The sequence below is a fragment of the Acinonyx jubatus genome, chromosome B1 (assembly GCF_027475565.1).
Source record: "Acinonyx jubatus isolate Ajub_Pintada_27869175 chromosome B1, VMU_Ajub_asm_v1.0, whole genome shotgun sequence".
In the NCBI taxonomy this organism is placed as follows: domain Eukaryota; kingdom Metazoa; phylum Chordata; class Mammalia; order Carnivora; family Felidae; genus Acinonyx; species Acinonyx jubatus.
This window is the reverse complement of record NC_069382.1, coordinates 15498203-15523726: the sequence shown is the minus strand read 5'-3', so window position 1 is coordinate 15523726 and position 25524 is coordinate 15498203. Positions and strand designations below refer to the sequence as shown.

General features: G+C 43.1%; 1 protein-coding gene across 6 annotated transcripts in view; it reads right to left on the bottom strand.

Annotated features, from left to right (window-relative positions):
* Positions 1 to 23919, bottom strand: part of SNX25 (sorting nexin 25) — a 129573-nt gene extending 105654 nt beyond the window's left edge. For 2 of the 6 annotated variants that reach the window (XM_053216310.1, XM_053216311.1), the window contains exon 1: positions 23143 to 23910. In XM_053216310.1, the coding sequence (XP_053072285.1) occupies positions 23143 to 23550 (408 nt within the window). In that variant the 5' untranslated portion in view covers positions 23551 to 23910. Of the gene's footprint in view, positions 1 to 22491 lie in introns of all 6 variants that reach the window. The other 4 variants (XM_053216309.1, XM_053216308.1, XM_027077118.2 and 1 more) reach the window with 4 other exon arrangements.
* Positions 23920 to 25524: the final 1605 nt, after the last annotated feature.

Below are 25524 nucleotides of genomic sequence, written 5' to 3'. Positions count from 1 at the left end.
CGACACAGAACTGCTAATTTTGAAAATTCCAAAGACAGAGCAAAACCAGAAAGCTTTTCTCTAATATATGTAACTAAATCCTCCAGCATCAAGGAGCAGATACCATATCAATAAACGCTTTGTTGAATATGTATCAGCTTTCTATTCACTCCTGAAATATCAGGTTTTAGTCTACAGCCAAAATATACTCAAATTGTCTTTGTGTCAGAGCTAAAGACACCCTCTTCTGAGGAACCAACATCCAGAGAAAACCCATGCAGAGAAACCTGGGTACTCTGACATCATTAGCAACTAAACAACCAGGAACCACCTGGAATTCAGCCAAGACATGTACCTCATTGTCCATTGTTTATAAGCAGGACGTTGCTTACTGTGCTGCTTCCTACGGGAGCACAGATGGGGCCAGGACAGCCAGCCCATGACTTGGAACTGCTTTTGTGCCCATGACCTGGGCTCCTTAAATAAACAAATGTCACCCTCCTTCAGTATATGCTTATACGGTGAAAACAAAAATTTTTTAAATGTATTTTGATCTGTTTTCAGAAGAAAAACAGTTGCACAGAGTTGAAAGACTGATGGGTGTAATTTCTTATAAGGTACTGAAACCGTGATTTATCTTAGGAAAACAAACACAAAGCCCTGATCATCACCATTAACCACAGGGAGCCGTCACATGGCGGAGTCTTTCCAAGTATTCTCAGCATCTGACAAGTACTGGGATCCCGTGACTAATATTCTCATTCTCAAACTATGTTATTCTCAAAACCTTGGCTCCTTTCAAGCCAATCATATTCTGCCTCAGCCTCAGAAAATAATTACTCCAAAACCAAAGAAATCCAAGAATCACACAGAACCTTCCTCCGAAGATAAGGGACTAAGAAACTTGAAAGGCTATCTCAGGAAGATAGGAAAGGACTGAAATCATTGAAAATTCGTCTCATTTGACTAAGACACTGACAGAAGATTGTGACACGAGTAATAAACGTCATGGCCCAACACGGAAGCTGAGGAGCCACGTTACAGAGCTATGAGGGCAGCGCAGAGTAGAAAGAACACGGGCTCTCAAGTCCAACAGTGCTTTTTACTAATGGCAGATCCTTGACCCAGCCAATTCCCTCTCTAGCTTAAGATGGCTTATAATACCTCAAAGGATTAAATAACTAACATCAGGGGTCCCAAAATGAAAAAACACAGCAGGAGCCTGGTAAGGAATATAAGTGAGTTAAGGGGGTGGCCATAGCTGTACCTGCTAGATGTTCCAACTCTCTTCTGCAAAAAACGGAAATCAAAAATTTCAGATGTTGTCTACAAGTAATTCAATTTCATTCCCAACACTGTGGGCTTACGCTGTTTGGGCCAAACCACGTGCCACATTCAAACCACAGCCCTCTACTGTGTCACTGCTGGTGCACAGAACGCGTTTATTAGCAGAGTGCCTGGCACCTACTAGCAAATAGAGCCATGATCACTGATAAAACTCAAAATGTTACCAACTTTCAACACATTTGAGGCTAATCGGTGGGCTAGTTGGATGGCTGGCTGGTTGGTTTTCTGAAAGGAAAGAAATGGTGGAAACAAATGCAAGAAAGAAGGGCTGAAAAGTTAAGTAACCAAAAAACAAGAGCCGAGATAATAAAACATATTGTTCTTGAAATATTTTTGCCTTTGAAGCTACACTTTAGAGGGAGTAAAGTGTACATTTCCTGGAGATGTTCTACAGTGTATGTGCCTTTACACTCTATTGCTGGTGAAGTATTTGAATGTTCAAACAAAACCCGGTTTGATCAGAAGCCAGTTTCCTGGATTGTGCTTTACAATGTTTAATCACGAACTAAAAAAAGGTCTTGTTCTCTTTATTGATAAAAGAAAATTGTCAAACACATTGTCACATACTGAGAGGTTATCATCTGGGGAGATTGTACTGATAGAAAGTAGTGGTATTTGCGTCTATTGTCCCCTCTTAACCAAGTACAATTTGGGGGCACCTGGGTGACTCAGTCAGTTAAGCGTCCAGCTCTTGGTTTTGGCTCAGGTCATGATCTCACGATTTGTTGAGTTTGAGCTCAGCACGGAGCCTGCCTGGGATTCTCCTCTTTATCTCTCTCACTGCCCCTCCTCTGCTCTGTCTCTCAAAATAAACTTAAAAAAAAAAAAATCAAGTATAATATCTACTTCAGATATAAGAGAAAAGGCTTCTTTGAAATTCAAACCTATAAATGTCCTCTTATTATTGTTTTTCTAGATTCCAAACATGCTTTATTTCTTTTTAAAATGCTATTTACAGCAATATAAAGAGTAGAGACACGTTCAACATTATAGATATAAAAGAATTAAACTGACCCATAACACCATTAATCCAGAAATGATTATTGACATTCTGGTGCATTTCCTCTCAGACGGTGACTCCAACACTTACTATGTAACTTTGGGAACCTATTTTTCTGAACCTCAATTTCTTCATCTCTAAAATAAATATAACAATAGTACCCAAAAATAAATAAATAAAAGATAACAATAGTACCTACCTCTTCAGGTTGATAAGAGCATTAAATGAGTTACTACACATTAAGCACTTACAACAGTGCCTGGTAACACAATAATTCAGATTATTGGTACTTTTATCATTTTCCTACTTTTTAAAAGAAATTAAGATAACAGTATTCACACAGCTCTGCAACTGGCTTTTCTTTTTAATTTTTAAAAAATTTTTTAAATATTTTTATTATTTTTAATTTTGGAGAGACAGCACGCAAGCAGGCGAGGAGCAAAGAGGGAGACACAGAATTCAAAGCAGGCTCCAGGCTCTGAGCTGTCAGCACAGAGCCCAACGCAGGGCTTGAACCCACAAAGCCTAAGATCATGACCGGAGGCGAAGTAGGGGCGCTTAACCAACTGAGCCACCCAGGCACCCCTGCAGCTGGCTTTTCATAATTAGTATTATGAGCATCTTTTATGAAATAAGATTTGGAATATATTGTTTTGAATGACTTCTACCACAATGTAACTATTCTTCTATTACTATGCATTTACTTTGTCTCCACCATTTTCTTCCTAGTTTTTTAAAACTTTTTATTGTTTATTTTTGAGAAAGAGAGAGACAACACGTGAGTGGGGGAGGGACAGAGAGAGAGGGAGACACAGAATCTGAAGCAGGCTCCAGGCTCTGAGCTGTCAGCACAGAGCCCGACGTTGGGCTCGAACCCACAGACCATGAGATCATGACCTGAGCCAAAGTCAGATGCTTAACCGACTGAGCCACCCAGGTGCCCCTCTTTCTCTTTTAAATGAAAAAATATTTTCATTTCTATGCTATTGATCTAAGTGTAGGACCACCAGAAACAATCTAAAAAACTACTAAGTGTCTATTAAATATATAGTTGGATTTGGAGTCTGACTTCATTCAAAGGACTGTGTACCTCAAGAATTTTGTGCTTCATGGAGTCTTACGAGCTAAGAAGAAACTGAAGGAATTGAATGGGGCATGGTAGGAGGGTGTAGGAGATGCTGTGAAGCACAAAATATGCAAAGCTGAACTGGAAAAATCCCTTTCCAGCCTCTTCAGCCAACCCTGAACTATGGGCCTGGAAAACCCGATGCTGCAGGGTACTTCCAGACAGGGAAATGAGTAATGGACACAGAGGCAGGAGCAAGCCAGGGCCTTCTCTAGCCTGAGGAATAAGTGGGCAGTGAAGCCAACTTGGCCTCCAGAAATATAAATCCCTATCGTGATTCTACCTAAAATGAACTTGGCAAGAGATGAATGGTAGATTAGATCATCAGTAGCTCCCGTAGCTTATTACACCGTTTATCAAAGTATGGTTGTGTTCAGGCTAAAGGCCAACCCTGCCTGTATGCATCAAATATAGGAATCAAGGTTCTGTTTATATTTCTATAATGAAAGATATTCTTCAGCTGGGATAGATCTGAGAATAGATCCCATGAAAGAATATGAAATCAGACCCTTTCTCTGAACAAATATGAAATTCAAATGTGCTTTATGCTGGAGCACAATCCCCCTATTATTACTACGGGAAAAGCATATGACATTACATTATAATGGCAAAAACACTACATTAAGACCCAGAAAATGTAGGCTGTAGTTGGTTCTTTGCCATTTTCTTGCTGAGTTATAGTAAACATATTCACCTCTTTGAGATTCAATTCAATTTAAATAATTTTTGCTCTATTTATATTAAAGGATGATTCTGCATCTCAAGAAGAATAATGCAGTAAAAGTGCTTTAAAATTACAAAGCAGTTTACAAATATAGGTTCTTATTACAGTTCCAAGAGTCATAGTCTAAATTTTTTTACAATAATTTCCTTCGCAAAAAATGATTGTAGTTCTATTACATGCGATTAGTATTATGACTTTCATGGTTTCAGGTCTTACTGTCACAAGCAGATTTCTTGGTTAATAAACTACTTTCCAGGAGAAAAATGAATAGTTCTTTACTAATTGATCAACAGAGATAGATTTTGAGGTAGGTTAATGTATTTAGGATTGTTTTTCCACTCAGTTGGAAGAATTAGACTAACAGGAAGGGAGATGTGTTTCACTTCTAATGTCAAGGACTCAAATCTGAAGATCCTTACAAAACACACTTCACTTGATTTTAAGAGAAATTTAAGTATATCTCAAATCAGACACAGGTTTGGAAACTGAAGTAATAACATGCACTTAAAAGTACACAGGCAGACAGCAGTTTGCCTAAACTGGTAAGTGCAGAACAGATACCAGGGCTAGAAGGAGGAGAATGAGGAAAAGCAAATTGTCTCAGGAAGGGTAATTGAAAACTGACTTTAGCTTTGTGCATTCCTGAAAAGGTTCATGTAATAAAAATTCTATAACCATTTTGTTGCTGACTTCCATTGTAATTTTTAGTTCACGAGGGAAATCACAGGCTTCCATGATAGGAATCACATTTCCATCCATTCATTCAATCATCTAACATTTACTGAGGACTCTGTGTGTCTGCCACTTAGTTGGGTACCACAGAGACAAAGGGAAATAAATTATATTCTCTGTGCTCAAGGGCCTTAATCTATTTTTGACAGAAGCTTATCTTCAAGTAAAAGAGGTGGCAAAAGGTTTAGAAAAAGAACTCTTAGAGATAATAACAGCAAAAACATTTATTGAGTCCTTAATGTTGTACTGGGCTGTATGCTAAGTACATTGTCATTTAATCCTCAGTGACCCCATGAGATAGTTAGTGTTATCCCTGTTTTATGGATCAGGAAACAGTTTTAAAGAGATTAAGTTAGGCTAGCTATACCACTGAGGAAGGTTGTGCTTTGGAATTCTAATATTCTTCCTTATTCTGGTATCTTCTCTACATTATGATCTTCAGCCCAGGTCATGGAAGAAAAGTTACTCAGTATACAATCAACCCATGAGATCATTTCATAAGAATTTAAGTTAATACATATTTGAGGTATATTACAAGAATTATTCTCATTTCATCAGAGTTCTCACTGAAACCACTCAACCCAAATGATAAGGGAGCAAGAGTGGTTACCTCTGCTTCAAGGCTTTCATGTAACTCAACAAATAGAGAGGAGTCACATAGAATTCCTTTTTTCACAGAGTCCTTTAGTAACAAAAGCAATCACTTTTTTTTTAATATTCCATTGCTGTTCTGAAATACCATAATACTATTATTAATTTGTTGGCTAGCTTTTAAATAAAAACTGGTGATTAGATATTATATTCGTAATCTAATTCAGTAGTATCTCTATTTCCATAGTTCCCTTAAAGCAAAAAGCTGAGCTCCATGTACAGTGGCCCAGGCAACACACAGATATACAAGATACTGAAATGTGGGAGATGAATTATTGCCATAAAAACACTGGTTGGATAAAATCAAAATGAATTCAATGGAAACCATTCAAAGAAGTTGACTTTACGTCCCTTCTAACTAATGGGTAAAAAGTTACCTGTCCCAGCATAGATATAGATCATAAAAATTATTCCTACTGTTTCCATCAAAAATTCATGTTAAAATTCAAAGAACAAAACTTCTGGGGCGCCTGGGTGGGCAGAGAGAGAGGGAGACACAGAATCCAAAGCAGGCTTCAGGCTCTGAGCTATCAGCCCCCACTGCGGGGCTCGAACTCACAAACTGTGAGATCTTGACCTGAGCCAAAGTCAGAAGCTTAACCAGCTGAGCCCCCCAGGCTCCCCAAGAGGTAGTTTTAAATGTAGTGCTTGAATCAAAAAGTATTTGTAGTCCTAGAACGGCCTACACTGAGTACAGGCACTGAATGAAACTCCTCTAAAGAAAAACAACCACGTTATTATCTAACTGCTATTGCCTTTAATCGGTAAAAATCACCTGAGTACAGTTCCAAGCAAATGCCATACGGGACACTGGAATTGCCAGAGCTGACCTTGGGCCAGTCAAGAGACAGCACCCCCACTCTACACACCCTTAGTCTCTCCCACTGCCTGATTTCATAATGTACAATGCAAGCTTTCTTCTCAGACATCATTTTATCAGAGAGCTTCTGGACGCAACTCCTTCAGTCACAAAAGAAATAAGAAGATGAACAACGTGGAACATCAGGGCACATCACATCCACAACACGGTCCCTTGGCTCCTCAGCTCCAGGACCCTCCTCTCTTCTCCCCCTTTCTCGTGGCCACCTCAAGGTCTTTCTTAGTAGACTTACAATCTCTTCTACCCATCCCCTTCCTCTAAGCTCCCTCCTGGCCTCGGTTCCTTCCTTGGTTTAGCTGACACCTGAGCAGCTCCCATCAGGATTCCTGTACCCTGGTCTGTCCCACGGCCTGGCTCTTTCTCGGCTCCACTGCAGGAGCCGAGTGCTCCTCCTGCAAACGTATCACAACCATGCCAATGGGTGTCACCACATTCTCCTGGCCTCCAACCCACAAACTGCACTTAACTCTAAAACAATCCGCCCAGGGCCCCGCCCCGGGTGGCTCTGTTACTTAAGTGTCATGTCATGCTTTCAGCTTGGTCAGGATCTCATAGAGCCCGAGTCGGGCTCTGTGCTGGCAGTGCAGAGCCCGCTTAGGATTCTCTCTCCCCCTCTCTCTCTGCCCCTCCCCAACTCGTGCTTTGTGTGTCTGTGTGTACGTGTGTGTGTGGGTCTATTTCTCAAAATATATAAACAAACTTTAAAAAAAATTTAATAAAAAAAATAAAATTGCAACTCCTGTGCTCATATCTTAAAAAACTAAACTAAACTAAATAAATAAAACAATCTGCCCACTTATCCTTGCTAGGCTTCCTCCCGGCTGTGTGGCCATACAGCATAAAGACTGAGAGGCTGGTTCCAGCGTCAGAAAAAGCCTGGATCCCTGGTTCATAACCTGACACCTTTAGCAAGTCACTTAACCTCTTTAAAACTGTTTCCTGGTCCACAAAACGGGGCTAAGAGTAACTATCTCATGGGGTCCCTGTGAGGACTAAATGAGAATATACTTACTATAGTACAATAGTAAGGGCTCAATAAATGACTTTGTTGGTATTTTCTCCAATAGTTATTTTTCCCCCAAACTTTTTGCCACCTATCTTCAAATTACCCTCTGCACGGGTCATTCTCTTAACCGTCAGCAATTAACTTTACTTCCTACTTACCGAGAAAGTAGGGGCCAGCTTGAAACATCTGAATTCCCTGCCAACCTCCTAAGAGGTTCTCTCTATACCCTCCCCTTTGTACGTCTTTCCCACTAGTCACAAGCCCAAACCCTCCACCCATGCTCTGGTCCTGTGTGCCTAGACACCACCCTATCAATCATTCTCTAGCTGAGACTTTCAGGCCCTTCCGGTCTCCTTTTCAAGATTCCCCTTTAACTCGGAAATGTGTTTACATCTCTCCCCTCAACAAAAAGCCCCCCCCACCCCCAACACACACACAATCCTATCAATGCTCCCTTCTCTTCTTTCCTCCTCGGTCAAGCTTCTAGAGAGCACCGTCCACATACTGTCTCTCCTTCCTCACCTCCTCCTCGCTCTTCACCCACAAGGATATCATTTCTGCCCCCACATCCATCTTTGCCTCCCCAACCACCACTGTCACAAGTCTCCAAAGACCCTCCCAGTTGTCAGACCCAGTGGACACTTCTCGGTCCTCCTTCTGGACCTCTCTGCTACACCTGACGCTACTTGCCACTTATTCCCTGCTTCTCTCTTGCCTCTTCTCTCCTACGCACGGTCTCGGCATTGTTTGCCCTCACACCGCAGCGGACGGCTCCTCCTCGGCCTGCCCTTGGCTCCCTGGTTTCAACCATTACAGGCTGTCCTGGGCAGTCTCATCAACCCTGTAGTTTTGACTACCGTGTTGTATCCGGACTGCCAACAAATCTACTCCCTTTATCCTGGCCTCCCCCTCAGATTGCAGACCTGCACACCTAACTGCAGGCTGAACATATCCACGGGCCTCTCAAAATCTACACGGCAAAAACCCACTACCCACCACTGTTCACAACCTGCACTAATGGTTCCTGAAATCATTCATCCTCCCATGCCAGACCCTGGAATTAACCCAGACTTTTCCCTCTCCTCGCCACAATAAACATTTACTGGGCAGAACCAAAAAGCAGGTAAAGCTGACTTTTTGGTAAAGGACGGAAGGACAGTTGAAATGGGCCTTTAACAAGCAGAAGTGAAAGGGCAGAAACGGGGGCTGTGGCCTTCTCAGAGGCATGTGGTTACTCGCACATACACCACACAAGGGTAAATTCAGGAACAGAAGGTATATATTTTTTTTTGATATTTATTTATTTATTTAGAGAGAGAGAGAGACAGAATGAGGGTGAGAGGGGTAGAGAGAGGGGAGAAAGGATCCAAAGCAGGCTCTGCATGGTCAGCACAGAGCCTGACAAGGGGCTCGATCTCACAAACCATAAGATTATGACCTGAGCCAAAATCAAGCTTAACTGACTGAGCCACCCAGGTGCCCCAGAAGGTAGATTTAAGAATGAGCAGAAGTGTGGAAGACAGGCTAAAAAGACAGGTTAGCCCTACTCATGAAAACTAGTAAGTACTCATTGTTTTGACTCTAATTTCTTTCCTTTCTAAAGGTTGACCCAGGTCAATCACAGAAACCCTGTCCCCTTGCCGAAACCTAGCCAGTAAGATGTGAGGAGAAGACTGCCAGAGGCATTTGTAGTAACCTTTTCCTTGTTCCCAAAAGGGACTTTCTTCCTCTGGATATCACCTGGTGTGGCTGTGGTACCTGAGGCTGCTACCATCATCTGGCCACTAGTCTAAGAGTTAATCCACCTCAGGAGAGGGCAGAAGAAATACAAGCAATGGTGATGGAGGCTTGACATTGCCCACAAGGGGCCTGTCCTACCTCTAGACCTTTAGATTGTGTATTATTTCTCAATAGATGTCTTTATTGTTTAATAAAAAAAGGGGGGGGATAGGGATTGGTCACATGTAGAAAATACAGGGGGTCTAAGTTTTTTTCATGTTTATTTATTTTCAAAGAGAGAAAGAGACCGTGTAGGGAAGGGGGGCAGGAAGGGGAGGGGCAGAGAGAGGGAGAGAGAGAATCCCAAGCAAGCTCCATGCTCTGAGGGCAGAGCCCACCATGGGGCTCAATCTCACCAACTGTGAGATGATGACCTGAGCCGAAATCAAGAGTGGGCGCTTAACCCACTGAGCCACTAGGCCCTCCAAAAACACAGGGTTAAAAACAGTTTAACAGATACCTTTATTATAGGATTTCTCAACGTTAAAATAGAAAGTTTCAAGAACTTAGGTTTTCAAATTTATGTGATGAAACAAGCCTCTCATCCTGCCTCTAGTTTTTGAAGTGTACCTAAAAGTATCTCCAAGAATTAAGCATTTATGGATCATAGTTTAGAAAACTAGTTTTTACCAGAGCAGATGAGAAGAGTGTGTGACTGACTTATGATACAGCACAATGATGACAGTAATACAGGGACAGAAATGTGCTACGGGAATCCAGAGGGATCACTGCCCTTCTCGGAGGTTCTCACTCAGAATGGCAGATGGGTTTCACATTATGTGCCAATTCTAGTAAATATTTACTAATTGCCTGGAATACTATATTGAAAAGGATTCTGAGGGCTCATCCAGATTCAGCAAGAAAACAAAAACAGCCTTACTCAATTAGAAATGATCATCATGAGCATAGAAGGGGTAGTTGGGACATGATTCTAGTTCATCCTGAGACTTCTAAAGTGACATCAATTCCTAAACAAATCCTAGAACCATCCCAAAGAATTTCAAATTTTTTTAAACCTCAATCGGGTGAGATTGATCTTTAATAATTAAAAGGGTAATAAAGTGGTTAAGTGTATGGACTCCAGGGTAAGAGAGACCTGGGTTTAATTCTTAGTTCCTCCACTTGCTATGTGGACTGGATACAGTATTCAGCTGCTCTAAATCTAAGTTTTCCCATCTGTAAAATGAGATGAATGGTCCTAACTCACATGGTAGGTTTAAAACTTAAATTAGGTAATACATCCAGCTGCATACAGTATGTACAATAAATATTAAGTTTAGCTACAGCAATTACTAAGGCATTTACTCTTTGATATTCGTATGTGTCCACTGTATACACAACCATGGACTGGAATGCAATGAATTAAATGGAGACCATACAACCTATTTCCCTGAACCCGTTAACAATGCCAAGATAGGCTACGATAAGCAAGTGGCAAAGATGATTACAAAGCACTGTTGAAAGTGTTACTTGCCTTTAAGGAGACCTATGAAATAAATAAAGCTAACACCTGAGAGAATTCTCTGCAAAACACACTTTTCCAGATCTCTCCATAGAGAAAGCCAAGAAACAATGACCAAACCAATAGCAACAAGCCTCCTTAACACCTAGAATGAGTTTTATTTTTTTCCCCTGGGGCACAGAACTTTTGGTACTAAAACCAAAACAGTTGGAAGCAAATCAGGTCGGTTGGTCACCCTACAAACAAATAAAGCAAATCAAGTCCCAACTGCTGGGTCCGGGTCTTGGCTGTGCTACTCAGAGCTGAGGCAGAATGAGTCCTTGAAATACCATTTCCCATTAAAAGAAATCAGGGCTCTTTTTGGAGAAATGGCTAAGTCCAGGTGTGAGAAGAAACTGCTCAAGATGAACCTGAAATATCCGGTTATGTCAGACAGCAAGAAAACTCTAAAAACGAATTAGGGTCATATCAAAAGGTAGGGTCATATAGAAAGGTCTCTGGAGCCAACTTCAAAAGGCTCCCATGGGCCAAAGATGGGATTATAGAAGCTTCAAAAAAGATAATTACAAATGATCAAAACCTGTCTATTATGTTCTCATCTGCAAGTTCGTAGTAAATTCTTTTTTCAAAACACATAACTAATTGATTACCTTCAAAGGATGTTGGGGAACCAACTCATCATTTTAGAAACTAATAATGGGGGAAAATCTAGCATTTGCTCTGCTTTTCTATATGAACTGTATACCACTGTGTAACCAAATAGATGAGGGAAACAGGTCTCTCTTAAAAAAGTATTCAGGGGTGCCAGCATGGCTCAGTTGGTTAAATGTCTGACTTGGGCTTCGGTTCTCATCTCACCATTCGTGAGTCCAAGCCCCACACCAGGCTTTGCACTGTGCTGACGGTGCAGAGCCTGTTTGGGATTCTCTCTCCCTCTCTCTCTCTCTGCCCCTCCCCGACTTGTTCTTTCTCTCTCTCTCTCTCCAAGTAACTAAATAAACTTAAAAAAATTTTTTTTAATTAAAAAAAAGTATTCAAAGCAATAAATGAAAAGTAAATGACAGAATTTGAACATTACCATTTTGTCACCCCCAACAAATTAGTGGACCTAGCTATCAAGCATCAGCAGCTACTAATATAACCAAAAGTCAGTAAGATGTTTTGTGTCTCCCAATGAAAGATCACACCACCACCTATAGTCTGTCAAATGGATCGAACACAAGTTTGATCACACCTCTGGATCCAGCTGCCAATTTGCGGGACATACAGAGGAGAGGACATGCTGAACTGCATCATTCACGTGTAATCAGCAAAATCCAGACCACAAGATACTCCACAGGACAAATGCTCCAGGTTCTTCACAAATAAATTGCAAAGAAAGGACAGAGGAGAAGAGGATAAGGATATCCCATAAGGAAAAGGATAGAGGAGAAACTAATTTTTTTTTAATGGGGGGAAAAAACCTATCATGTCCACTGATGCACATTTGAGTGATAACACCATAACAACATGCAAGGAAGTGAATACTATAAAGTCAAGAGTTACTTAAGTGGAAGAGGAGGGGCTGACATTGGGTGGAAATACAGAGGGGCTTCTAGAGTTTCTGGAAGTTCCAAGGGTGTTCTCTTTATGATCATTCATCCAACTATACATTTATTTTCTGTGATTTTCTGAATCTGCATTTGTTATTTTACAATAAAAAGGTTTTTTTTAAAGTGATAGTGCAAAATCTACTATTTAACACCTCCTATATTCAAAGCACTTTTACAAATATTAGAAGTTGTATTTTCAAATACTATAACATTGTTCCAAATAACCCTTGAAAAGTATTTATTATCTCCATTTTTCATATAAGGAGACTGAGCTCTAGAAATGTTTTTTTTTTAAATATTTTAATGTTTATTATTTACTTTTGAGAGAGACAGAGACAGAGCACAAGTAGGGGAGGGGCAGTGAGAGAGGGAGACATAGGATCCAAAGCAGGCTCCAGTCTTTGAGCAGACAGCACAGAACATAATGTGGGGCTCGAGACCACAAACTGTGAGATCATGACCTGAGCCGAAATCGGACACTTAGCCAACTGAGCCACCCAGGCATGAGGTCTAGAAATCTTAAGCAGGTTGCCCATACTCACAGTTATTAGGGCAGAGCCATGATTCAAATTCAGAAGAGTGGCTCCAAAACCATTATCTCATTGTCAATGCTCTATTAATGCCCAGTTATTTATTTGGTCAAGAAAGATTTATTGCTCACCTACTAAATCATGCTCTTAAAGATACAGGGGAGTTTCTGCCTTTGTGGAGATCAAGACAGACAAGGAATCATCCAAGGGAATATAAAATTACAGCCGTTGGTAGGTACAGTAAGGAAAAGGTATGTGGTGCCAGGAGAATCCACACAGCAGAGAGGGAGACCCTCCCTGCACAAGTGATGACTGAGGTCTGGGGAAGCAGTTCACTAAGTAAGGGGGCAGTGGGCTGCTCCACGCAAAGGAGGCAATGTACAAAGTCGCCAGTGATGGAGGGAGCATGGCCCTTTAAGGATGGAGTATGAGGATGAAGGTAGTGAAGACAGAGGAGGCTGAAGAGCTGGGAAGAACAGGAAGCCACTAGCGGATTTTAATTAAACCTGTTGCTGAAGATGGATTGAATCAGGTTCGCATTTTTAAAATGGCAACAAGGTCAGGGCGCCTGAGTGGCTCAATCGGTTAAGCATCTGACTTCAGCTCAGGTCATGATCTCGCGCTCTGTGAGTTCGAACCCCATGTCAGGCTCTGTGCCAACAGCTCAGAGCCTGGAGCCTGCTTCAGGTTCTGTGCCTCCCTCTCTCTGTTCCCCTCACCTGCTCATGCGTGTGCGCTCTCTCTCTCTCTCTCTCTCAAAAATAAAGATTTTAAAAATTTTAAAAATAAAAAATATAAATAAAATGCCAACAAGGAGACAGAGAGAGGAGTTGAGAGGCTACTGCAGCCATCTAGGTGAGACATGATGGCAACTGGGACAAAGCAAAGCTGGAAAGAAGGGGATGGGTGCAAGACACTCAAGAGGTAAGAAGGCAGGACCTGATGATGGACAGCATATGCACAGCGAGGAGAAGGAGATGTCCAGGGAACTCAAAGCCTTCTGGCCATGGGACCTGACTTTTGGAGGTGCCAGTCATGGACATAAAGGACAATGGAAGAGGGATGGGGACACTTGGACTAGCTGAGTTTCAGGCACCACGACAAATGCCAAATGGAAATGTCAAGTCAAGCAGTTGAATAAATGAGTCTGAGGCCCAAAAAAAGAGAGGAATAAATCTCTAATCCTGAGTGTAGGGATGGTTTTTACGGGGGCTCAAGGATGAGACTGCCTAAGAGTGAGATAATAAAAAAAGAAAACTCAAGAACAACCATAATTCAAATCAGGAAAGCAAAGCAACTTCCTGAATTTATCTAGAGATGATCATCTCAGAAAGGTTTAATGAAACAGGAAAAAAGAAAATCAGAAGGAAAAAGAGATTAACTGTCTCAGAAAAAACACACTGAAATTTCTGGAATACTTAAAGATGTTAATTCCATGTGTAACAAGTTGGCAAAGCCTGCATGCAGCCCTCAGGTAGATATTTTAAGAACTAACTTGCACAGGGTAATGAGACCTTCTGGGAGGTGGCTTGTAGATATGGGCTCAAGGCTACAGACAGAAAGCTTTGATGCTAGGAAAGAAAGCTCTGGCTTCCCAGGGCTGCTCCTGGCCAAGTGGACAAAAGGGAAGGGGCTGTCTTTTGAGATGCATACCCTAGAGAAACAGGGCAACACTTCAGCTGCTATGAAGTACATAATGGGGCTTTGGCTCAGAGGGAAGCACACTTGGATATCCAGCTTTGGGGGATTGAAACCCTAGTTGCCCAAAAAGAAATGTGCTTTTTCACAGACTGACAGTGGTGATGGCAGAGAAGCCTCTCTCCAATGCTTTGCAGGCACCAGAAATGAAGGAATATAAATGAGCTTATTCACAAATACAGAAGACACTGCCTATGGACTCTCGGAAGTCTGGGGAGGGGCAGCTAGGGACACTGCAGACCAAGGTTCTGCATGAGCAGACAGAAGCAAACACCTGTAAAATTTTAGTTACTACCATTAATGTAAAGTCACTCATACATACACACAGGTGGTTGAGAACTACAGAAATTCAGGTTACTTTAGATATAAGTATTTGTAGGGGTGCCTGGGTGGCTCAGTCGGTTAAGTGTCCGACTCTTGGCTTTGGCTCAGGTCATGATCTCTCGGTTTCATGGGTTCAAGCTCCACATTGGGCTCTGTGCTGGCAGCACAGAACCTGCTTGGGATTCTGTCTCCCTCTCTCTCTGCCTCCTCCCCACTTGCACTGTCTCTGTCTCTCTCAAATAAAATTTTAAAAAATGTATTAAAAAAAAAAAAGAAAGAAAGAAGTATTTGCAAAAACTTACCTAATTTTCCAAGAGCAGTATTCTACACTACAACTGAAAGCTTACTAAATAGATCCCAGTGGCCTAAACAAGTTCATGTTTCTTATCCTAAACATGCACAATTCATTCCTTTTCCTCCTTGGCCCCAGAGGCATTTTATCTGGAGTTACCATATTCGTTTTTCTTCACATCCAGCTCTTAGCTATTCAGACGCGGAAACCCCAGGCTGGCTGACAAATGTACCAGGACTGGTCAGTGCCCGTAGTAACGGCACAGAACATTTCAGGCCCAGGGACACAGCAGACACACCTCACACTCCCAACTGCATTCTCCCAAAGCAGAATCTGAGCTGAGAAACCCACCAAAATACAACCAAATCGGTTCCCTGGGCTTTCTGGAAAGCTCCACTGTGTTTGGAGAAACTATACAAGCACACAGCCCAGGGCTGACACAGGATATGGAAATAAGTAACTGGGCCTGGGCTCAGGGTACCCAGGAAGAGCCCTTGAGAAGGGCTGCCGATCACACCTATCATTCCCACCCACGCCCCCAACCCTAGTTTAGAAAGTGACCTAAGAGGGAAGGGTAAAAAAACTAAGTTCCAAGTTTGCACTTTTTTTTTTCCAAAAGCAAAGGTGCAACTTTTTTGTTTTACACAAGTCTGTATGCTATTATTTTAATATTTAAAGCCTTCTACAGACAATGTTCATTTTCTAAGCCTGAGCCTTTAGTACTAAACCTGCTGAGTCACCTTTTTAGTACAATTATGTGCATGATTCTGACTACAAGAACTCACATTTTCAGGAATCTGGGGGTACTCCCTACCCCCAAAACTATAAGGTTGGGAAATGAAACGTAAGAGATTTTCAAGAAGGCAACATTCAATCATGAAGGTGACATCACAGCATGCTCCCAAAACAAAAGCAGTTTGAGATAGAAGACAGTGAGAAATCAACCTCCCAGGAAATGACCAGACTTTAGGCTCCAAGGAGAACATTCAAGCTTGGAAACTGTGTTCATTTTGTGAACAAGACAACCCTTTGTTTGGGGGCTGAATTTACTATTTTGTTTGTTTATTGGGGGGGGGGGGCGGGGGCATGTGTTAGTGGGGGAGAGGAAAAGGGGAAGTGTGGGGGGGGAGAGGGGGAGAGGGGGGGAGGGAGGGAGGGAGGGAGGGAGGGAGAGAGAGAGAGAGAGAGAGAGAGAGAGAGAGAGAGAGAATCTCAAGCAGGCTCCATGCTCAGGGCAGAGCCAAATGTGGGGCTCGATCCCACGACTCTGAGCTCATGACCTGGGCTGAAATCAACAGTCAGATGCCCAAGTGACTGGGTCACCCAGGTGCCCCGAAATTTACTGTTTACAGAGAATGTTAGGACACTCCTGAAAAGATTCTTAAACCTATCTGTAATGATAACTAATGATATTTTACATCAAATAAAAAGCTCACTCAAATTTACTGCCTTTTATCTCCATTCACACAGCCTCATTAACTCTCACTTTTTACCACTGCATTTAACATGGTATTTTCTCCTCCTGAGTTTATCCCAATCACTTTCCATTTAACATTTGTGAAGCCCAGCTCTGAGGCTATCACTCCTGTCTCAGGAAATGCCAATAGCTGCCATGCCCACAGACTAAAATCAGGTTTTACTCTCGATTGAAGACTTCTACAACGTGGCCCAAAGTACCTTTGCAATCCTGGCTCCTGTGATTCATCTCATATACTCAGGGGCAACTCAAATCCTAAACAGTACATGTACTCTGTCAACAGTTTGTTTACTTTTTGTAAATTTGTTTACTTTTTCATAAATTATGAAAATAAAAATTGTTTCCTTTAGACAGTCTGGTAAATTCAAATAAACACTTTTTTCACTTCTTAGCATACATGTCCTGTGTTTGATGAGCATTATTATGTTCTAGGTTTAATCATGTATCTTCCTACTTAGAAGTTATCATTCCTATATAACTTGTTTCCTAACCTTAAGAAAAAATGCCTTCACAATGAAGATCTAAAAAACAATTGTCCTATATGTGTTATCATTGTTTTTGTATCAAGAGATTATAGGTGTCCAAAACTTCTCTCTTTGAATATATATTTGTGTTTTCTTGTATATGCATTATATATATATGGAATAAACAACTATTAATATTGTCTATACGGAAAATTTCACTGTATACCCTTTTACACGTTTTTTTTTTTAAACGTGAATGTTATCATCTGCATAAAAAATTTAAAAATTATGAATAGTGTGAATTTAAAGGAAAACAACCTTTATACCACACAGTTAGGGAGGATCCTGTGATTTAAGGGGTTCTCAAAAAGCCATCTTCCTCAAAAACATTTTTCCCACTATCCACCATGACTTCAATCGTCTAGTTAAAACTTTAGCAAACAAATATTCTGAAGTATATTATGCCATTATCCATTATCAAATTATTGAGGATTACTTTATCACATTAGCATAATAAAGGAAAGTCACAAAGAGGCTGTGTATAGTCTCCCTAATTCCTGTTTCTTTTCCTTTTTCCCCTCAAGTAACTAAATTAAGTTTGTTTTACTCAAAGAACTTTTGTATTTCTAAAAGAACTCATTTAGGAATTCTAAAAGTCCTACCCAAGCCAACTGGCACCATGGATTGCTGTGTGAATATTTTACTGTCTCTATAAACATCTGCCCTCCCATCCAGTCTTCTCTATCAATCCAATCTACTCAGCCTGAGAGTGCAGGGACAGGGAGATTCTTGTTCATCTGTGAATCCTCCCCAACGCTAAAAACATGGCCCTGCATTTCCAGAAAGCAATTTCCCAAGCTCTTAATGAGCTTACTGCAAGGTTCTGACCCTTCTCCAGGATGCTGGGGTTATAATTTTAAACCTAAAAATGTGAGTAGGGGCACCGGGGTGGCTCAGTCCATTAAGCATCCGACTGCGGTTCAGGTCATGATCTCACAGTTTGTGAGTTTGAGCCTGGCCTCGGGCTCTGTGTTGACAGCTCAGAGCCTGGAACATTTAGATTCTGTGTCTTCCTCTCTCTCTCTCTGCCCCTCTCCCCTCGTGCTTTTCTCTCTCGCTCTCTCAAAAATAACATGTAAAAAAATATTTTTAAGAAAAAAATTTAAAAAACAGTCAGTAGAATACTTAAATTTGCTATCGTCTCAAACAATAATCCATTTACGCAGGCAAAACTGATCTACTGAGAGCCTACCATGTGCCTGGCACAGGCACTGAGCAGCTAGGCAAAAAGTGATCTAACAAGATCGTAATAGCGGCTATTTAACAGGTACTCAGTAAATGCTTGTTAGATTTGATAAACCACTTGAACTTTTCTATCTGCCTGAACTTTGAAGTCTTTCATTAATGTTTTCTTCATATAGTAGTGGACTTTGGTTTCCCACATGCTATTAAGCATTTCACTTTTGTGGATATTCTCGTGTCGGCCTTCTGACCATCGTTAATTGCTTAGTTTTGAATTTATGGAACACAAATCAAGAAACATCCAACAAGTTACAGTGCAAAAGAGAAAATCCATACTATATGTGAATAATTGATGGGTAGAGAAGCTATTCTCTCATCTTCCTATTGTCAAAACGTAAGAAATAATTTTCCTTTTTTCCATTATATGAAGATGCGCTTTGTATTGCTGGTCCAGTAATGAAACTAAGTTTTCTAAACTACTAACTGGCTTCTGCCATATTTCTCTTTCCGTTGCCTTGGTTAGATGAGGTGATAAGGTCAAGGTAACTGTGACCAGTGAATTGGAGGCTCTTGGTCCAGGTAAGTTAACTGGCCTGGCGCAAGACCAAACACAACCTTGGACTGGGAACGCCACGCTATGACAGCCTGCTCAACAAAGGTGGGCTAACAACTGTTAGTTACCCCCGGGGCAGGCCAACCCCACAGCACCACAGCTCCAGTGTGCTTGCTGGCCTGCCACAAAGTCCACGTTTTTCTAAGTGGGGCCCAGAGAGCAACTGTCAAGACCTTCTTGACCTTACAGAAAAGCTTCCTCAGGACCTGAATACACCACTGGATATTATTTCTACCTGAGTTGAAAATGATTGTTACTACTTTAATCAGCAGTAATTCCCACCCAAATGAAACAAAAATTCTTGCACATAGCAGATGCCCAACAACTACTACTACTGGATTAACTGGAGGGGGAAAAGCATGAAGTAGTGAGAACAGACAGTTTTATCATCATCTGCAAACACTCCCTGAGCTCCTGCTAGATACAGGCATAGCAAAAGGTGTCCATCAGGGGTCCTAATCACATGGAGTTTACAGCCAATAACTACACTGTGAGACACACAGAAGCATTTTAGACACTCCCTGACACAAAAACCACTTTTCGCTTTCAGTGTGGCTTTTTTAGCTGCCGACTTTGAATGATGTATGCACTTTTTTTCCCTCTATAGGAGACCAAAAAGAAAACGAAGAAGAGGGAAGGAAGGACGGACAGCTAGAAGGACAGCATTTTAGAAGAATCTAAAATGTGTGAGAACAAATGACGATTCCTTCCTTCATGCTGAATCAAAATTTCTGTAGTAATGTACTCACTGTATCTTACAGAGGCACCATTTGGTTTACTACTCAACAGCCTCCCCCTCCACATATGTTAGATGACCTGTGTGGTCCAGCTGCTACCCCCACAGAACTGACAGATATTTTACACTACACCACGTGCTTATGCTTCCATTCATAAAGAACAGAGCATTAAAAAAAAAAACAAAATAAAACTAAACACAAATTAGAAATACAGCACAACTAAAGGCTTGAGTAAATAGCATCAGTACTATTAAAAAAATATAAAATTTTATGTGAAAAATCTGCATTCCAATTACAATACAGACGTAGAAAGTAAAGTTTCTAATGTACTTACTTTCTCGTTAAAGACTATTATAAGGATCCAAGTTCAAAAAAAATGACCAATGATCTACTTTCCATAAATTACATTTCACTTCTTCTAGTACCTGAAATCTTCAGGATTACATATGCTGCTTCATGTTCTGTCACCTTTAAAGTACTATTTTCTCTGGGCGCCTGGGTGGTTCAGTTAAGCGTCCAACTTCGGCTCAGGTCATGATCTCGCGGTTCACAAGTTCAAGCCTTGCGTTGAACTCTGTGCTGACAGCTCAGAGCCTGGAGCCTGCTTCAGAGTCTCCTCCTCGCTCCCTACCCCTCCCCCGCCTGCGCTCTACCTCTCTCGAAAATAAACATTAAAAAAATAACAAAATACTATTTTCTCTAATTCCTCTACTAAACCATCTTTCTGGATGCTAATCCAAGTTTTATCTACCCAGAAGTATAAGTGAGTTGGGAGGTTTGAGGAAATGTATTTTCCAGGAAATAGGATGGTAACTAACCCACAACATGCAGCTTCTAGGCCTTCAGAGGACTAGAATACTACAGGATTTTGACCCTGACCTCACCATCTAAACTTCCTGCTCCCACTTACTAGGCACTCTTAATCACTTAACTCTTATTTTTTGTTTCAAAAGCATTTATCACTAACAAAAAATATCTCCTTTGTCGTCTGATCTCCCATAAGACTATAATCTCCAGAGAGTAGGGCTTTTGTGTGTCTCATTGATTCAACCCCAGCTTGCAGAATAATACTTGGCTCATATAAAACACTCAGTAGGGGAGCCTGGGTGGCTGGGTTGGTTGAGCTTCCAACTTCCACTCAGGTCAGGACCTCAGGATCTGTGAGCTGGAGCTGGGCGTTGGGCTCACTGCTGTCAGCATACAGCCCGCTTCAAATCCTCTGTCCCCTTCTCTCTCTCTGTCCCTCCCATGCTCATGCTCTCTCAACCATAAATACAACATCAAAAAAACCAAACTCGATAAACACATATGGAGTAAATGATTTCTTACAATACTCAAAAGAAATGGAACATCATTTACAAATCAATAAGCCAACTAGTAAAATCTTTGGATCCTTATTTTTCTGTCATTGTAGAAAAAAATCATGAGAAAAAACACACCTGCTTACCAACTCTTGCTAAATTAGATATGAAAAAAATGGATAGTTAAATGAAGGTTTTTAAAGGAAATAAACACTACTAATTTTTTTAGAATACCAGGGAAACAGAAGTTCCTATACCTTAATATACTGAATTCCTGATGGATTTACAGAGTGAGGATGCCTGACTTCCTTACCTACAACCCTCCAGCCATTATCTCAGGGCTGCATTTCGAACTGACAGACTCAGGACAGGGTAATTTTGGCGAAGAGTGTGATGATTTTTACAAGAGTAAGTGGATCATATCATAAGCAAATACAAAACCCAGAGGATAATGATCCCTCTAACAAATATCTTTATGAACCACTGCCATTTCCCTTACCCGAATGTGCTTAGGCAACTTCAATTTCATGACAGTATCATTCAGTCCAGCAGCTAGTGCCACATTATGTTGTGTATTGATCTGTTGTGATTTCAAATCCATATTGTTCTGAATTGAGGTTGTTTTGATCTAGTTTGAGAAACCATGTCAAGATGATATCTGCAGAACTGTTGCGCTACTGAGTGCTTCTCCATATGAATATATGGATGAATAAGTATGATGTAATGGGCTTTAAATACCAGCAGTTTGTGTGGTCCTACCCAGAGTGTTCAGGCAGGGCAAGGCTACTCTTTGCCAATCTAAACAGCTCTCTGTAGATCTTAAGACACTTGCTCCTGTTGTGGTCAGGCAATTCCCGGTCAGCAGGGGTGTTAAGCCATACAGCAGTCTTGGGAAGGGAAGGGACATCTGTTCCTGCCGTGGTGAGGGTATTTCTCACAGGCAGTGGTACAGGCTGTGTAACTGTCCCCAAAGTACTAACCTTCAGGGCAGCCAGCCCTGCCTACCAACACCAATGCCACTGTCACTAGCTACATGTCCCAGCAATTAATACCCAACTTTTGGTTGAAAGGACTTACTCTACCAAGAACCAACTCCTAGAGAGGCACACCTCAAATAAATCTGGACTTTATTTCTCCACTGCCTGGAACAACGGTATAATTCACCTATCATGGGTCTGTGGGGTTTGTTATTTCCTTACCGGATTGTTGAGAGACACTACCCTGTAACCTATGGCTTATGAAATAGAACTCATAATTATATTCCCGCAGTAGAAGTTATAATTCCCATAGTAAACCCGTGTTAAATACATTATTAGCAGAAACAAATCTCAGGCTCGGCATAATGTGCCCCGAACAAAACAAGCTACAACAGAATCAAGTTTCCTTATTTGATTTAAAGGGTTACGTATGAGAGAAAGCTGGGAGGCTGAGCAAGTAGCGGTCTGGCACTAAGGAAGAGAAGAGCTCATTTGAAACACTCTCATTTCCTAGATTTTCTAACCACCGCCCTGCTGTCCCACCCCTCCCTGGGATACCTTTGCTTTTGTTGCAGACTTAAGTGCTATCTGACATCCCCTTTCAAAATCACAGAAACTAGCTGGGGCTGCGTTCTCAACATGGTGGAAGACAGGATGCCGCGGTAAGAAGTGTCCACAGCCTCGGGTGAGAGGTCCCGGCAGGGCGAGCTAAGCCAGACGAGCCTGTCTGAGCAAGTTTCCGCACCGGTGAAAGGTCATAAAGTTACCTCTCCCAGAAAACGGTTAGAAGCAGCAAACACCATGATCCGCACAGGGCGCAGCGCGTGCGTACAGGGGGGACTCCCCTCGCCAACTGCAGAGCAACATTCAAGATTTGGATTATTCAGCTATCAAGGTTGTGCCTGAGGATGGCTGTGGAGCAACTCCACTGCCTAACAACGGGCATCCCGGCGAGCATCCCGCAAGCTCGGAGGAGCCCGGAGCCCGCCCCCTCTCCCCCCACCTCCCCACCGGCGCGGGCCGAGGGAAGGCTCGCAGCTACCCGCCGGGCCGACCAACCCCAGCCGGGTCTCTCTCCGGGAGGCCAGGCAGAGGGGACCGGCCACGCCGCCGCCACCCGGGGCTCCGAGAACGGGCGGCGGGCACCGGAAGCGGGGAGGGCCCGGACGAGGCCCGAGCGCGCGAGGCATTGGGGAGACCGGTACTTACCCCCGGCCCGCGGCGGGCGGCCGCGGCCAGCCGTCTCCAGGTGGCGACGAAGTCGGGCGGCGGGGCTCGCCGGCTCCGGCAGACGAGGGAGAACAGGGTTCCCAAGAGGAAGGCGGCCGCGGCGCAGCCCAGGTACAGGCTGAGCCGGAGCAGGACGGTGCACGGCCCCGCGCCTCCGGCCGCCTGCCAGCAACCGGGCCCCAGGCAGGAGAGGCACACGGCGGCGAGTGCGGCCACCGCCACTGACACTCGCCAGCTCCAGCCTCCAGGGCTCCCCGGCGCCGCCGCGTCTTCCCGGGCGTCCGGCCGCCGCTCGCCCGGGGCGCCCGGGGCTGGGCGGCCGCCGGTGGCCGCTGCCGGCACGAGGCTGAGGCCGGCGCCGCTGCTGTCGGTGGCATCGGGGTGCATGCTGCTTCCTGTACCGCTAAGGACAGGCACATCTCCTGCCCTGCTGTCCCCCGGCGCTGCCCTGGACGGTGGCCTCTGCGCGGCGCCCCCTCCCCTCGCCGCTCCCGCCGCCGCCGCCGCCGCTCCGGAGGCACAGGCAGTCCGCGCTCATGCCCTCGCCGGCGGCCCACCGAGGGAACGGCTCCAACAGACGCCGCCGAGCTCCTCTCAGCGACCCCTCAGCGCCGCCACCCGGCGCCGGCCCCGCAGCCGTCCGGCCGGGCGCGCCCAGGTAGCCGGACCGCGTTGTGACTTAAGCTGGCGAAGCCAGAGGCGGAGCGGGGGCGGGAGCGGCCCGGAGGTGCTCGTCAGGCGGGGGGCGGAGAGCGACCGCGGCCTGCTGAGTGACAGGTGGGAGGTGCCCGGCCTCGCCCGGCCCCCGCCGCCCACCCGCGGCGCGGGGGCGGGGTCCGAGCGCCACCGCCCCTCAGGGGAGGGGGCGCGGCCAATCGCTGGGAAAACTGCTAGGTCCCTGCCCTCCTCCTCCCCTCCCCCCAGGGTACCGTCAGAGGATGGAAAATTTTGCCGCAGGTGTCAGAAGCGCTTGTAATTAATTCTCCGGCTCAGGTGATCCCTTAATCCTCGCTCTGGGCTCTTCACTGACCAGGAACCTCTTCGCCTGCTTAGGGCTCCCCAAATGTCTGCCTTATTTTCACCTGCTGTTTAGATTCGGGGGCCAAACCATTCCTACGCCTCACTTTCAACACAGGTTCCCTCAACGACCTTCCTTTCCCCACCCAGACGCCTCAGGGAAGGGATCGACGACTGTGGAAGAGGAATGAAGCCTGCAGTTGCTAGTTATGGAAAGGCCCAGAGAAGTGGGCCTAGTGCCAGAGAGTGTACACAGCTGCCATAATCACTTTGGCTCCAAGTCCCTATATTTTTGTTACCAGAGATTCAGTACAAATGTTATTACCCACGCAAGTGAAAGCGGTCCAAATCGTTTTTAGAGAACGTATTTTCCTATTCTCCTATCGTGGTCCTGTCGTTAATATACAGATAATGTTTACCGAAAAAAATGTTGATATGCTAGATAAATGCTAGTAAATTACTACTAGGACCAAGAAAGCAGCAGCTGTATCTTTAATAGGTAAAAAGAATTGGAAAGGAAACGAAGGAATTCTAAAGAGATTAATGATTTAAAAGGATGGGTGATAGGGCAAATCCGGAATAGAAGAAAGGGAAGGAGAGGTAAACAGACTGAGAGAGGCAGTGAGAAAGGACACGGGCAACAAAAGCAAAGTCTCAAAACTCTCTTCAAGTAGGAGTCCTGAAGAATTTCAACAGTTTAACAGCACTATTGTTTTCCAATAAAATGATTTATATCCTGCTTCCCAGGGAGCATAGTTAAGAAAAATAAGCATTGGGGGCGCCTGGGTGGCTCAGTCGGTTAGGCGTCCGACTTTGGCTCAGGTCATGATCTCACAGTTCATGAGTTCGAGCCCCGCATCCGCCTCTGTGCTGACAGCTTAGAGCCTGGAGCTTGCTTCAAATTCTACGTCTCCCTCTCTCTCTCTGCTCCTCCCCAGCTCATGCTCTGTCTCTCTCTCCTTCAATAATAAATAGAAACATGAAAAAAATTTTTTTCGAAAAGAAAAATAAGCATTAAAATAATATTTTCAAATTCCTCTGACTATACTGTTTTTCAATAAGGAATCATCTGTCATTATTTCAACAAAGAAAAAAACACATTCATATGAAGTAAGATATTTGGTGGATATTCTTTGTGTTTTTACTATTTTTTAATTTTCTTGTAAGTATTGTTTTATGAAGAATAATTTACATACAATGAGCTGTGCAATTGATTTTTATATCTGCCAATTTATTTGTTGTTTCAAGTTTTTATTTAAATTCCAGTTGTTTATTCTTTTAAAACAAAGTATTCCAAAGGTTATTATCAAGAAGACATACTGGAAATATGGTGTGTCGATCATC